Here is a 15,159-nt window from a genome sequence, read left to right as displayed (position 1 = left end):
ATTGCCGACCAACTTGGCGACCAAAAAAATTGGTCGGGAATATGTTTTGCCGACCAAAAATGGACTTTTAGCGACCAATTTTTTGGTCGGCAAATGTGTTAATTCTTGTAGTGAAGGTAGGTGAGCTTTAACTTATAAGGGAAATAACACACTAGTCCCTGTCAGTAAAAAAACTATCAATAAGTGATAAATATTAATAATTAAAACTATAAATTTTTTCATTAATTTGTAATAATTTTTAAAAATTATCACTAACGGGTAATTTTGTCTAACTTATAAAAGCCACGAGGTACAATAATTACCACTTACGGGTAATTTTTCCTAACTTATAAAAACAACCACGAGGTACAATAATTACTTTTTAGGTCCACATAAAATCATAATAAATTTCCCATAAGAAAAAACCCCAAATTATTTTTCTTTTCTTCATCATCTTCATTTAGTTCATTAGAGGATTGCCCATGCTCCATGCATTTAGACTCTCAATTATAATAGTCTCACTGCCGTTGTTAAATGCATATAAATGAGCATTCTTCAATACTGCTAGAGTAGGATAAACCCTAGATGTTATGCATGTTTTTCCTCTTGCTCCAAAACTTTCCACTATAGAATGATCAATCTGCATGCAAAAAAGTTCAAAATTAGCAATACAATCATAAATTAGTTAATATCGGATAGAATTAGTCAATATATCGATAAATATCAGTATTGAAAGTTCAAAATCCTAATATGCGTCAATTGATTAGTATTAGTCGATATTTAAAACCTTTGGAGAGAGTAGATACAAAAACATCAAAAATCATACCAAACTCCTAAGAGAAAGTTTGTTATCAGCTAAATCCACGTCAACAAAACCTGCAAATGATGGCTTATACCAAAGTTTGTTTTTCTCCAAAGAGGAACTGTCAAATTGTAAACCAAGTTAGATCAACTGATTTAAGTTAAAATAATTATGTAATTGTGTACAAAAGCTAATAATAGACAAGCAAATCAATCAGAGTAGTGCTACACATAATTGTATTTCTTAAGCAAGACAACGGTACCTATGTCAACATATGCACATAGGACCAGCTCAATTATGCCTAAAGGTGAGAAAATACAGTAGGAAATATAATTATATGTAGCATCTTGGGTAAATTAGGCCACTGAAATTTGGAGAAAATCTAGTAAGTTTGATCGCAAGTTTTGACATAATTAAATTAGGCTTTTTTAAAAAATTTTAATTCACATGACATGTATCCCTATTTTTATTAGTAATTCATTAGTGATATAGATTTTAAAAAAATAATATTGCCATCTATTTTACATTGCAATATTTATTTTACTTAATTTACCCGTATATTTTTACTCTATTTACATTAATTTCGGTTTCTTTAATATTATTAAAAATAATTATATGAAAACTATAAAATTTATTGTACCTTCTTCAAATTGTAATGAAAGTTAGTGTAATTTAACCTAATATTTTTCAATAAACAAACAAACCTTGTTGCATCAGAGCACATGAGAACCACGTGCTTATTTTTTGCCTTAAAAATCCTAAAGAGTATAGGTGTATATTCTTCAAGGTGTTTTGAAGCTAATGTCAAGAGCCCAAATGGTCCAACCCCACCTTGAACATTTGAACCCTTGTGGCTACAAAGTTGTTGGGCATCCATATCTACCCAAGAAGGGTCAAATGAGTCAGCTTTGTCTAAACTTGGGAACGAGAATGTAACTTCAACATCAGCCTGCAAAATTATCAGTGCCAATAAAAAAAACTTTCATTAATGCTATTGCATAAGTTGTAAAATAATTTGAGTTATGTTACGAGTCCCAAATAAATTACCAAATTTTTTACTAAACCTCTTATATGGTTGTGGGATCCACACACTTATGATTTGGGTGAGTCCCACACCCATGACATTCATGAAAGAAGTTTAGTAAAAAAATTAATAATTCATTTGAGCTCCATAGTATTTTCCAAACAATGCATGGTTAGGCATGATCAACCACGTAAACAATGTATGGCAAAATACACTTATTGCATATAGTTTGAAAGAACATGAATAAATTAAGATAAATTATATATTCCAATGTAAAACAGATAAATAAACCTGTGCAGCTGTAATTCCTTTGATTTCAATATGATCTCCCAAATTGAGTTGATGATTGCAAATGTGTATCTTTTTCCCTCTTAGAGTTTCCAATTCTTCAATTGGCCATTGTACCAATTGTTTTCCACTTGGATCAAGCCAAATCTTTCGTGGAATTGTCTAAAAAAAAGAATACAGTCTCTCTAATATCAATAGACTTGTGCAAACACAAAAAGAACAACATAATAAATCATAGAGCACTTGTTATTCAATATATGCTTCTAATTTTATTTAATATTACTATGTATATTATGTTACCTGAATTCCAGCCCAACCCTTTTTGACATCCTCATTAGAGGCATCCGACTCATTGACCCACCCCCACAAGATCCTCCGATTCCTACTAGCATCAAAAAATGTCTTCGAGGCATAAAAATTTCCATAATCATATCTCAACCCGGTTCGATCATCAATAGAAGTATTATCTGGTACATAACTATCCTTCTTAGGAAAATATGTTCCAACTGTATAGTACTCATATCTAGTTTCATCAAGGCTCACTTTTAAGACATGTTTAATATTTCCTGTCATCACTGATGTTTCCAACCCGTTTTCACAATCCAAAGATACAGGGTAGAAATCCGGGCATTCCCACATACCCGTCATGGCCGAAGAATGCAATGGGTGTTGGGCCTTGGTCCATTTCATGAAATCCCTACTCCGATACAAATGGGCCATCCCTCTATGTTTTCTCTTACCTCCCACCAAAATCCTCCAATGCCCATCTTGGCCCAACCATGCGGTTGTCGGGTCACGGAATGCGGTTTTATTCACACCGACAGGTAAAACTAATGGGTTGTTGTCGGGCTTTATCCATTCATTCAGGAATGGATCCGAATAGTTAGCTGGTACAGCATAGTTTTGGACTTGTGTGTAATTTTTGTCAATTACCCCAGTGTAGAGTATGATGGGCTTGTTACCTGGAAGAATTGTGGCCGACCCGGACCAAGCACCGTACTGATCAAACGGCTTTGAAGGGTAGATTGCTACATCAAGTGGCTTCCAATTGATCATATCTGTCGATACTGAATGAGCCCACACAATATTGCCCCAAACTGCACCTTTGGGATTGTACTGGTAAAAGAAATGGTATATTCCTTTGTAGTACATTGGTCCTATTCACATTTAAGTTACAACAAAAACAAAATATATTAGAAGTTAAATGGAACAAACAAATATAAATAGGATATCTGTAATTTGTTCTTTGAAATGAATAGTTACCTAGTATGGCATAGAAACTTACCATTTGGATCTTTTGTTTGTTTGTAGCCCCAAGTTGAACATGAAGGCAAACAAAAGCAAAACAAAAAGAGTCAATTAATTGGTAATGAATGCTGAAAAGAAACAATAAATTTTCGATGTAAAAACAACGAAATAAAAGGTAAATTTTCACGATAATGACATGGGAAGGAAAACAAAAAGAAGCTTGACGATAATAAAGTCGTCATGTAATCCATTAATTAGATTAACTTAACTTTAAATGCAAATAGATTTTCAAAAGAGAAAAGTTAGGGATTATAAAAAAAAATTCATAAAAATGATCATGAAAGAGTTATGATGCTTAGATTACCTTAATTAGTGTATGGCACTTTATTCTAAGTGTAATCTAAGAGTCACAAACCTTTCATGATATCTAGTATTACTGTTTCCAAAAAGGATAATTTTTCTTTAAATAGTCCTTGATATGTCTTCATAATTAAGAACGTAATACTTTGGCTTTCATATAAAAAGATACACTCATTTTAGTCCCGATTAGATAAGATCTGGGTGGGATGAATTGGTTGGAAAATTTGTTGGGTTTCTCCTCCATGTGAAGAGCTGTGCACATGTGAATGGAAGCCATGAAAGTCAAAGAAAGCAGCAAAATGGAAAAAAAAAAAAAAAAATACAGCTGCAGATTTGGGCTGAAGATTCTTAGTCGAGCTATCTTATTATAGGGTGATTGTGTTTGTGGTTGCCGTCAATGTTGTCGGTGGCTCTATAGGCTCTCCAATTTGTGTATAAATAGAAAAAGAGAGAGCAAATGATAGAAGGGGGAAACTAAGAGAGAGGGTAAGAGAGATTGGCCCTATGTGTGAGAGAGGGTACTCTATCAGTGTGAGATGATGAGCTGAGTGTGAGTTGAGTGAGGATGAGTGTTCCCTCCTCCATTGTAATCTTTGTATTCTTTCCATCTATAATGAAATTTGGTTATTCTCCCGTGAACGTAGGCATTGGATCAAACTACGTTAAATTTGTTTCTCTGTATGTGTGTTGGGGGGGAGGTTGGTTTGGTGCATGAATGTATACTATGGAGATTCTGAGCGGGATTCTCAAATCCTAACAGAATTTATATAATTTATATATCGTAACCGCACGTTTAAACCGATAACCCCAAGATCGATAAGCCGAGTTTTCACCTCAAAGTTGATGGGCTTTCGCTTTTACCTTGTGAAAAAATGACTAGTCCAAAAAAAACCCTTTAATCACATTGAGTTTTGGCATTACAAATTACAAACGTTGTTAAATGGATGTTATCAAATGTCTTTTTCTAGCCTTTTTTCCCCCAGGACAGTATGTAGGCTCCAAAATACAACCAGGAGAAAATGAATGTCTGAACAGAAAAAATTCAATGATGCATAAGAAGTGGCTAGGATAATATCACCAAAAATTCTAAAATAAATAAGAGCGAGCTAAATTGTGATTGTGATATCCAATGTCCAATAGCTCTCCTACTATTCGGTGGTCTAAGAGCATTGTTTTACAATATTCATATATAGATGAGTGTTTAATTATCTCTTATAAAATAAATAAATAAGTAATGAGTCTCATCAATTCAACCAATGACAGGCAAGTTAGAGTATCACATCGTCTTGCTCCAAGGGCAAAAAATAATGAGCAATGTTAGAGGTCTCAAATATTTTACCAAATGTCTCACATATCTATATAAGACGTTTGGTAAAATATTTGGTAGAAATTTTAGTATCCCTGGCATTACTCAAGAACAGTGGCGGAGCTAAGAAATTAAATCAGAGGGAGGCACTTATTGATTACAATATTGAAAATGTTTGCAAAAATATTTCACATAAATTTTCACGATTGACTTCGAGAAAGATAAAATAAAATAAAATAATAAAAAAAAGTAATCAACGTGTTTGGTTTGAGTTTTTTGAATTAATTTTTTTAAAAATTGAGTTTTTTTATATTTTGTATATTTTTATTTTTAGTGAATATTTTTAAAATTTTAAGTATTTTTTTTCTTTTTTAGATGCATCTTACTTAGATGTATCTAAAAAAAAATATTTGTGAAAAAATATTTTAAAAGTTAATAAATATATAAAAATATGAAAAATTTACTATTTTTTATATTTTTTTTTTGTATTTTTGGTATTTAGTAACTTTTTAAAGATTTTTTCGTAAATATTGTACTTTTTGTGTATTTATGTTAGGCGTGTCTAAAAATTGAAAAAAATTGCTTAAAATATTTAAAAAATTCAGTAAAAATAAAAAAATACGGAAAACAAAAGAGTAGAATTTTCTAAAAAGTGTTTTTAGAAAACTCAAACCAAACAAAGTGATGTTATTTGTAATTAGTGTATCATGGACAATATTAAAAAAAAAGTCATGGATATAAAGTTTTAAAATAAATTATATAATGATAAATTAATTTTTTATATAAAATATGCGTAAAAATTCAATATAATAGTCATACCACATCATCATTGACATGTGATATCACCAACCAATAGTAAAGAAACACATGGAGGATGAACCTTACATGTCAAATGTAACTAACAATTCAATAAATTCTATATTTTCATTGAGATTAATTATATTTACATGTCAATAATAATAGACATCACCATTATATTAAAATTTTCATAGATAATAATATTGTAGTCTCTTTATTTTTAATCAAAACAATCATTATTGTTCTTATAATTTTAAAAATGTCATTGACATTTCACTTTAAATAATATTTTTATAAATTTTTTTATTTAAAATATTTTCTTTATGTTTGCCTCAAAAAAAAAAAATCAAAAAACAAGGGGGCACGTGACCCACCTGGACGCTTCTTCCCTCCGCCCCTGCTCAAGAATAATTTCCCCTCTTGAGTACCATTACCTTCTATGTGGACACTTAAAATTTAATTTCATAGTTGTCATTCATTTAAAAAAATATATAATATAATTTATTCATGTGTTTAGTGATGTCTAATAAAATTAATTTTTTATACAACTGTTATTTATTCACATGTTTAATGATATTTGATGAAATTAATTTTTTACATAACTTATCTTTATTATTAAATTTACAAAGTAAACTATTCAGAAAAAGGCTCGCGAAATAAAATATAAAAGAATATATAATAGAGGGATGTCATTCACAATTTGATGATAAAAAGATTCTCAAAATGTCATTCACAATTTGGAAATTTTTTTTGAAGTCAATTGTTGAAATCTAAAATTTGTATTGTCCAAAATACTAGGGGGCCAAAACTTATCCATGACTTTCCAAATGGAACTAATGTTGCCACAACTCTTTTTGAAAGAGACACATAAAAGAAAGGAATTACACATTCATTCACTCTGTTTGGTTTGAGTTTTTTGGATTAAATTTTTTGAAAATTTAGTTTTTTTGTTTTCGTATTTTTTTGTTTTTAGTTAATATTTTTAAAATTTTAAACACTTTTCACAAATTTTTTACTTTTTAGATATATTTATGTTAGATATGTCTAAAAAGTAAAAAAATTGCTTAAAATATTTAAAAAAATCAGTAAAAATAAAAAATACAGAAAATAAGAAAATAGAATTTTCTGAAAAATATTTTTGAAAAAACACAACCAAACAAGCTTATTATTATTATTATTATTATTATTTTGGGCAACTCAAACAGTTTTAAACTTATTTTTCTGAACTCTTCTTGTTTTATTAAATTGTGTTCTGATAACACGATTTCAAATTTGAAGAAGTTGTATTTTAAAAATATAACTTACTTTTCTATAATAAAATTTCAATTATTTTATTATTATAAAAATTAAAATATGATTAGGATTGTTTTGAAAAGTGTTAAATTAATTGATTTTTTTATTTATTATAAAAAGATGATATAATTCAAATAAGTCAACAAACTAACCTATAAATTACTTTTCAAAAGAGACCTTAACAAAACACGATTTGGAATTTGAAGTCATATTTTATAATACAATTTAAAAATATGAATTTTGTAATACTTCAAATTTGAAATTTAAAAAAAAAAAATTGTAAGAGTGAGAATTTAAAAAAAAATTATATTTATTTGTAATATATTTTAATAATGGAATTAATTATATAAAATATTATAAATATTCTTTTTTGTTTTTGACATATTTTAAGTAATGAGTTTGTAAAGTAAAAATTGAATTCAGGAAGGGTAAATTTAAATATGAAATAAATTTGAATTATAAATTAATATTTATAAATAAAACTTTTAAGTTTATAATATTCCTATATTCAAAAAATACTGTCTGACATCGCAGCAGAATGATTAATTTGACGCACGCTTGGGCACAAATGTTCATGAAAATGTAGATTTGACCGTACAATGTTCAATATCCAGCTGACATGACATGAATGCTCCTAAATAAAATCTTCCCTTATATCCATCTGTCCTTATCTCAAAAAATAAAATAACATTTTGTCTCTTCTTATTATTATTTTAAAAATTTTGTCTCATATTATTTAAAATTTGAATGATCTTTTCGAAATTAGTCCAACTAGTTTTTCTAAAATTTTAATTCGTATAATAATTAAATCATTTTTATCAGTAATTTTTTAGTCATATGAATAAAAAAAATAATCACTTTTTTTTGTTTCAGTTTTCAAAATTTACTTTTCAAAAATTTACTTTTCAGAAATTCTAATTTTTTGTTTTTCATGTTTTTTTATTTTTATTGAATTTTTTTAATATTTTAATTAACTTTTTTAATTTTTAAACACACCTAACATAAATACACTTAAAAAGTATAATATTTTTTAAAAAAATTCATTAGATACCAAAAATATAAAAATAAAAAAATACGAAAATTCAATATATTTTTTGTATTTTCATGTATTTATTAATTTTTTAAAATATTTTTTCACAAACATTTTATTGTTTAGATACATCTAGGTAAAGTATATCTAGAAAAATAAAATTAAAAAAATTACTTAAACCTTTAAAAATGTTCACTAAAAATAAAAATAAAAAACTTAATTTCCAAAATGCTGAAACCAAATACACACTGAAAACTATTGTTTATCTCTCCTATAATAACATGTGTATTAATTACCCAAAAATTGATAAATAATGTGTATTTATCTTTATTTATTTTATTATTTATTCACCAACTGTATTAATTTCAGTCAATTTTAAATTACTAAAAATGAGGTAAATATAATTATGTCAAAAGTATTAAATTAATTGCACTCCTTTCGTCTCAAAATATTAATCCCTCTTGGGAAACCCTTTTGATAGTATAATTATTACATTTCAAAAATATTAATTTTTTAATATTACCTTAAATATGGTTTTTTTTTTTTTAGAACCTCAATTGTTATAATTAATGAATTTAAAAGAAATGTAAAATAAGAAATTTGTATTAGTTTAGTCCTAATTTTTTAAAATAGACTAATATTTTGAGATAATAAAAAAATAGAATAAGAAAGTATTTTTGGATGGAGGGAGTATTTTCTGTGGAATTTTTTTTGAAAGTCCTTTATATTAAGATTTTATAAGATAAAGAATATACAATATATTCGTAGTAGTTAAGGTCCTTCAATTTCACAGAAAAAATTTGACTCGAGAAATTTTGCCTGACACAAAGAAATTTTAATTTTTACAGAGAAATTTCAAAATTTTCTTTGATATCGAGGAACCTTATCTAATAAAAAACAATCTTAAACCGCGCCTACTACATAAATTTGAAGAGAGATATTTCACTAATTTTTCTATATTTTTTTTAAATCTCAAGATGTTTGGTGTAATTTACCCTATTTTTAACTATGAAATTAGCTGAAAAGTTAGAGATATGAATAATTAGCTTCGTTTAGGAGTTGGACTATGTTTGTGATTGGATTTTTATAGTGACTATTTTGTTGTTTTTTTATTTTTAATGATTTTTTTAAATAATAAGAAATGTATCCAAAAAAATTAATTAAAAAAATTAATAATTTCTTAAGTGACTAAAGTTGACCTTTTTGAACCACGAGTTCTTTTTAATCCCAAACAATTTTAAAAGTAAGCTTGTGAGAACTGCCAAAACATATACTCTGCCAAATGTGGACGTTATTCTCTGTATTTATTGGATTTGTCTCTCCTATTTTAAAATTGACTTTGTATCTTCTTCTTTTTTTAGATGGAAAAATTTACCTTGCATTAATTATGTGTTTTTTCAATTCTCATCTTTCACTTGTAATTTATTGGGTCTTATTGTAATATTTTATTTGAATCAACCAAAAAAATTTATCAATCCTTTTAATTTGACACGAATTTCTAGAATAAAAATTTATAATCAGACCTGATAAATTGTATTTGTTAGAATAGTAGAGAAAGAGGAAATAATATGTATTGTATTAAATAATAGAAGGCCTGTATATATAGGCTAAGAAAGAATATATTATTAGAAATCTAACTATGAGAAAGAGTATCCTATAAGAGACCTAACTATAATAATATCTAATACATCTAGGAAATCAATACCTAATATATATTGGAATATATACTATATATACATTAACACCCCCTTCAAACTCAAGGAGGATAAACATCTTGAGTTTGGAGAGAAAAACTAAAACATGAAATAAAACTAAATAAAATAAAAGGCAAATAGATTGCAAAATCTGAACGAGAGGGCAAGGGCGCTTGAAATAGATCAGAGGCCGGAACTAAAGCGGAGAGACAGTTTATGGTCATTTTGGACCATTGTAAGAATTGGCTGAAACTAATGCCAGGGCAATTTAAGGTCGCGTCGGACCGGATATAGAAACTAGCTGGAATTAATGCTGAGAGACAGTTTATGGTCATGTCGGACCATTGTAGGAACTGGTTGGAACTAATGCCAGGACAGTTTAAAGGGGTTATGCCGGACCAATGTAGGAGCTAACCGAAATCAATGTTGAACAATTTAAAGGGGTCATGCTAGACCAATGTAGGAACTAATTGAAATCAATGTCGGGACAATTTAAAAGGGTTATACCAGACGGATATAAGAGCTAACCAGAATCAATGTCGGGACAGTTTACGGGGTCATGCCGAACCACTGTAGAGACTGGATGTTAAACTAGCAAGCGTGACACACACATAACTTATGACGTGGTACTGAACGATGATGACAACAGATGACTGAGTGCGCTAGGAGGCGGCTTGGATGGTGCTCCAGGGGGCGAGTTTGGTGGTGCGCCAGAGGAAGCGGCTTGGATTGTGCGCTAGAGAGAGGCGGCCTAGGTTGTGCGCCAGAGAGTACGGCTTGGATTGTGCACCAAAGAAGGTAGCTTGGGTGGTGCGCCAAGGGGCGACTTAGGTGGTGCGCCACAAGGGGCGGTTTAAGTTGTGCGCCATAGGAGACGGCTTAGGTGGTTTGCATGGTGTATAACCATACTCACAATGATATAGGTATAATACATCCCCTCAAACTCAAATAGGTTGGAAAAGAGAAACCAATTTGAGGTTGAAGTAGAGGAAAAGATACAGTGGAGAAAAAAATGTATTGCGAGTAAAAAAAAATATAATAGAGATATTTGGGATAGGAATAAATAGCAGACAAAAGGAAGAGATTACCATGAGGCGATACTGACAAGAAAATATGATAGCGGAATAGGTTGAGGTCCGGCGGGCGGCCAATGCGAGGTTGCCACCCGCCGATGAAATGAAATTGCCAAGTACTTAACCTAGCTCTAATACCATGTTAGAATAGTAGAGAGAAAGGAAATAATATGTATTGTATTGAATGATAGAAAGCCTATATATATAGGCTGAGAAAGAGTGTCTCATTATAAATCTAACTATGAGAAAGAGTATCCTATAAGAGACCTGACTATGGTAATACCTAATATATCTAGGAAATCAATAACTAATATATGTTGGAATATATACCATATATACATTAACATTAAATGGGTTGTTAGGTTTAGATAAGTCCTACCTAATTGCTGCAAACTAACCAAGCTGTTGAACAACTCGAGTTTAACTCATTTAAGTTCGACTCGTTTATTACGTGATCGAGCTCAAGCTCAATTTTTAGGCTTATTTATTAATCGAGCTGAGCTCGAGTAGTTCTAAACTCGACTAGATAAAACTTGTGAAGATAAAGAAAATAAATATATAATCACTTTTAATAATATATCAAATAAATTTATAATAATTTATTTTATTTTTCTATTTGTGTTTGGTATCTGTGTAAATTTACATATTTGATTGATGAAATTTATTATTAATATAAACATTATTACATTATTATATTTTTTGCTCGTAATTTTTTATTTTTTATCTTAATAAGTAAATTAATTTAAGGTTTTTTTTCAAGCCCAAACTCGAACTCAAACTCAAACTCAAACTCAGCTCATTTATATAATTGAGCAAGGTCAACTCGAGCCAAACTCAAGTTTATCAAATATTTGGCAAACTGAACTCTCGAGCTCAAATAATTCTTGACAAACAAGCTTGAGCATTCAAAAGTTCGGCTCAACTCGATAATTCTTAAAAATATTTGTTCTAAAAAAAATATTCATTACCAATAAATAAATATTTGGTTTTAATTTCATTTTAATTTTTTTAAGTAGAAATTAGTTTTAATAAAAATAAAAATCAAAAATATATTTTAAAAATTATTTGTCCTCAAAAAAGTAAGAGCATATAAAAATGGTGAATGATTTTTTATTTATTACTCCTTCCGTCCCAATTTATTTGTTCATTCTAGAAAATCCAACTTATTAGAGAGGCATGCAAACATTACAGTATAATTCAAATTTTAAAATATTTTTTCCTCCATTTATAATGATTTATAATGGGCAATTTTGAAAATTTAACAAAATTTAGTATCCCAAAATAAAAAGTGGACCAAAAAACTAGGTCGGAGGGAGTATTATTCTTCACTAAATTAATCTTAGTTTTTTTTTTTTTTTTATAAAAAAAAGTTTCACAAAACATTTTCTAAAATCTAAACCAAACATAATCTTTCACGAATGATCTTTGAGTTTTTTTTTTTTTTTTTTTTTTGTGTATTCAATGATTTTTTTTTTTATCACATTTTAGATATTCTAGATTCAAAAGACTTGAAAAGTAAAAATATATATATATTGACCCAACTTTTTTTAAAAAAAAAATCATTAAAACAAAAATTATATATATATATATATATTTCCAAACAGAGTTCTAATGTACCAAAGTCAAATTTTAACACCACACTTTACTGCAGAGCAAAAAAAAAATACACACTTTACTGTTTGTGAAATATATGGTATCGTAAGTTGGCTCAAACACTCAATTATAAAAAGAAGAAGAAGAAGAAATAAGAATAGAATTTTTGTGCTCTCTCTACTTCTGCTCTCTCCTAGAAAGGTTTCAACTTTGGTTTTATATAAGTCAGTAAGGTTCGGATTGAGATAAAATCAAGATCAATTCGTTATCTACAGTTCTTGAAAAATTAGAACAGATCCAATCCGTTTAAATAGTGAAACCAATGTAAATCAATCCATTTAAACACGGATTGGATCGGTTGAGGACCATAGATTCACATAATTAAATAATAAAAATATATAGAATATTTTAATTTATAAAAACATAAATATAGCATCAAACAAAAGCAATAAACAAAAATAACAAACAAAAATAATAAAACTGGATACATATTACACAGAGCAGGGTTCTCCTCTATATTAAAACTAAACATACCATCAAACAAAAACAATAAGAAAATTGGTTTAGCTTTTATATGAAATAAAAAATGATATTATGTGGGAGAGTTTATAATATAAATATAGACTACTTGTATACGATCCGAAATGGTTCCAATTCAGAATCGTGGGGTTTAATCTGAAACAGATCCGTGGCTTACGAATTTTAAATTTCCAATCTAGAACCGAACCATAGATTTAAAAACCAATTCAAACTTAACGAATTAGACTGAATCAGATCAAATTACGAATTATACGAATTTCTCGCTCACTCTAATTTATAATACTTAAGTGTTTATCTCTTAAGCACTTGAAACCTCTGTAGCCCTTGCACAATGATTAGATTACTTGCTTCCATACTCTCAATAACATTGACCATGTACTTAGAAAAATAAAAATTTCTGAACAGTGGAATTATTCAATAATTCAAAAATATTGGCAAAATTCAACTTTTTTTTAATAGTATAATTATTACATTTCAAAAATATTAAATTTCTAAAACTATCATTTGATTTAAAATTAAAATAGTATAATTTTTTTGGAGAACATTAATGTTTATGAATTTTATGTGTATATTAATGTTTATGAATTTAAAATTAAACAGTATAATTGTCATAATTACACTTTTTGTGTATATTAATGTTTATGAATTTTGAAGAATGGCAAAATAAAAAATTTATATTACTTTAGTGTTAGATTTTTCTAAAAAAATTAATATTTTAAAATAAAATAAAATGTTAATATTTTGAGACGGAGGAGAAATATAGTACACATGGTGAAAATGAGATTATATTCCTAGGATACGTGAATGGTGAAAAACAATCAAGGTCCTACCTGCAATTTAGAAAGTACCACCGACCAGCAATGGAGACAGAGACCACACACAAAAATTTAAAGGAAAATGTTTTATACGCTAAAATAAGAATTTTAAAAGGGTTTTAATTTTTCTTTTTTCTTATTATGATTTGTCTTTTTTCTCTTTTTTTTTTTTTTTTTTTTTTTTGACACTGCAGAGCCAAGTTTTAAAAGGGTTTTAATTTTTTTTTTTTTTTCTTATTATGATTTGTCTTTTTCCTCTTGTTTATATTTTTTTTTTTTTTGGACACTCCCAATTGTAGAGAGTCGCTATTTAAAGCTTTATATTTAGAACTCTCTATCATTTGTCCAAATTTTAAAAACAGAGACAACAATAGATAGACGCCTATTTGGTATGATGATAAGGATTAATTTAATTCACTAAAAAACAAAATAAATTAAAATATTATATTTAAATTATAATTATTTTATTTTTTCTCTCATAAAATTACAAAAGAAAATTAAAAATGTATTCCAAACAAAACTTTTTTAACTAAGTTAAAATAATTGCGAAAAAAAAAGTCAAGGCTAAAAAAATTCTCCTCAAATAAATGCAGAGAAAACAAAACCAAAAACATTATTAATTTGGGAATTGGACGTACCATTGATCCAATGCTTTTTGGGTTGGAAGTGAAAGCCAGTTCTGTGGAGTTGCTTCACTTCAACGGCGGCAACAACAGATTGGTACTCCATGTACACTTTGTGTGATCCGTCAACCCCACCATTGTTAAGTAAAACTATACCACACAATATCAAATCCGCCAAAACCCAAAGAAACCTAGAAGAGGCCACCATTGGAATGAAACAAAACATAGATAGATCTTATTTATGGAGAGAGAGAGAGAGAATGAGAGGGTTTTGAGATTGAAAGAATATGAGGATTGGGTTATATATAGAGAAGGTAGCATAGCATAGGATTAAAACTGGATAAAATTCATATTATTATTATGGGTAAATTACAAATACAGTCGTTGTAATTTGTTTAAAGTATGAAATATCTCATATAATTTTAAATTTTACAAATACTTCTTTGTTAGAATTTTTTATTTAGCGGGATTAATCAAAAAATAAATTTTCTAACTGTTCTCTTATATAACTATAAAGTTATCTGAATTATTAATTGAAGTATATTACATCATTAAAAATTCGTATTGACTTGATAATTTATTAATAAAATTAACTAAAATGCCCTTTTGACAAATAAGGGCAAATTACTTACACCCTATTGAGATTTAGTTAAATGACAGATTCCCCCTGAGGTTTAGTTAAATTACAGATTC

The 15,159-nt window shown here is 28.2% G+C and overlaps 1 protein-coding gene across 1 annotated transcript; it reads right to left on the bottom strand.

Moving 5' to 3' along the window:
* Positions 1-272: 272 nt before the first annotated feature.
* Positions 273-14,716, bottom strand: LOC114290440 (beta-fructofuranosidase, insoluble isoenzyme 1). Its single transcript, XM_028234357.2, has 7 exons — positions 14,482-14,716; positions 3,379-3,387; positions 2,394-3,250; positions 2,097-2,255; positions 1,486-1,730; positions 806-902; positions 273-619 (listed from the first exon to the last, which is right to left on the bottom strand). The coding sequence occupies exons 1-7, from the start codon at positions 14,690-14,692 to the stop codon at positions 440-442; spliced, it is 1,758 nt and encodes a 585-aa protein (XP_028090158.2). The 5' UTR covers positions 14,693-14,716; the 3' UTR covers positions 273-439.
* Positions 14,717-15,159: the final 443 nt, after the last annotated feature.

This window comes from Camellia sinensis, chromosome 3, assembly GCF_055761805.1.
Source record: "Camellia sinensis isolate YWXY chromosome 3, ASM5576180v1, whole genome shotgun sequence".
Taxonomy (NCBI): domain Eukaryota; kingdom Viridiplantae; phylum Streptophyta; class Magnoliopsida; order Ericales; family Theaceae; genus Camellia; species Camellia sinensis.
This window is presented reverse-complemented; position numbering and strand designations above follow the sequence as displayed.

What these genes read in the sequence shown, in the direction of transcription:
- LOC114290440 (XM_028234357.2), bottom strand. Translation starts at nt 14,692, where the DNA reads ATGTTTTGTTTCATTCCAATGGTGGCCTCTTCTAGGTTTCTTTGGGTT. An exon ending in AAGGAATTACAGCTGCACAG is followed by an intron (nt 1,731 to 2,096) that starts GTTTATTTATCT and finishes ATAATTTTGCAG; the next exon opens with GCTGATGTTGAAGTTACATT. An exon ending in AACTTTCTCTTAGGAGTTTG is followed by an intron (nt 620 to 805) that starts GTATGATTTTTG and finishes TTTTGCATGCAG; the next exon opens with ATTGATCATTCTATAGTGGA.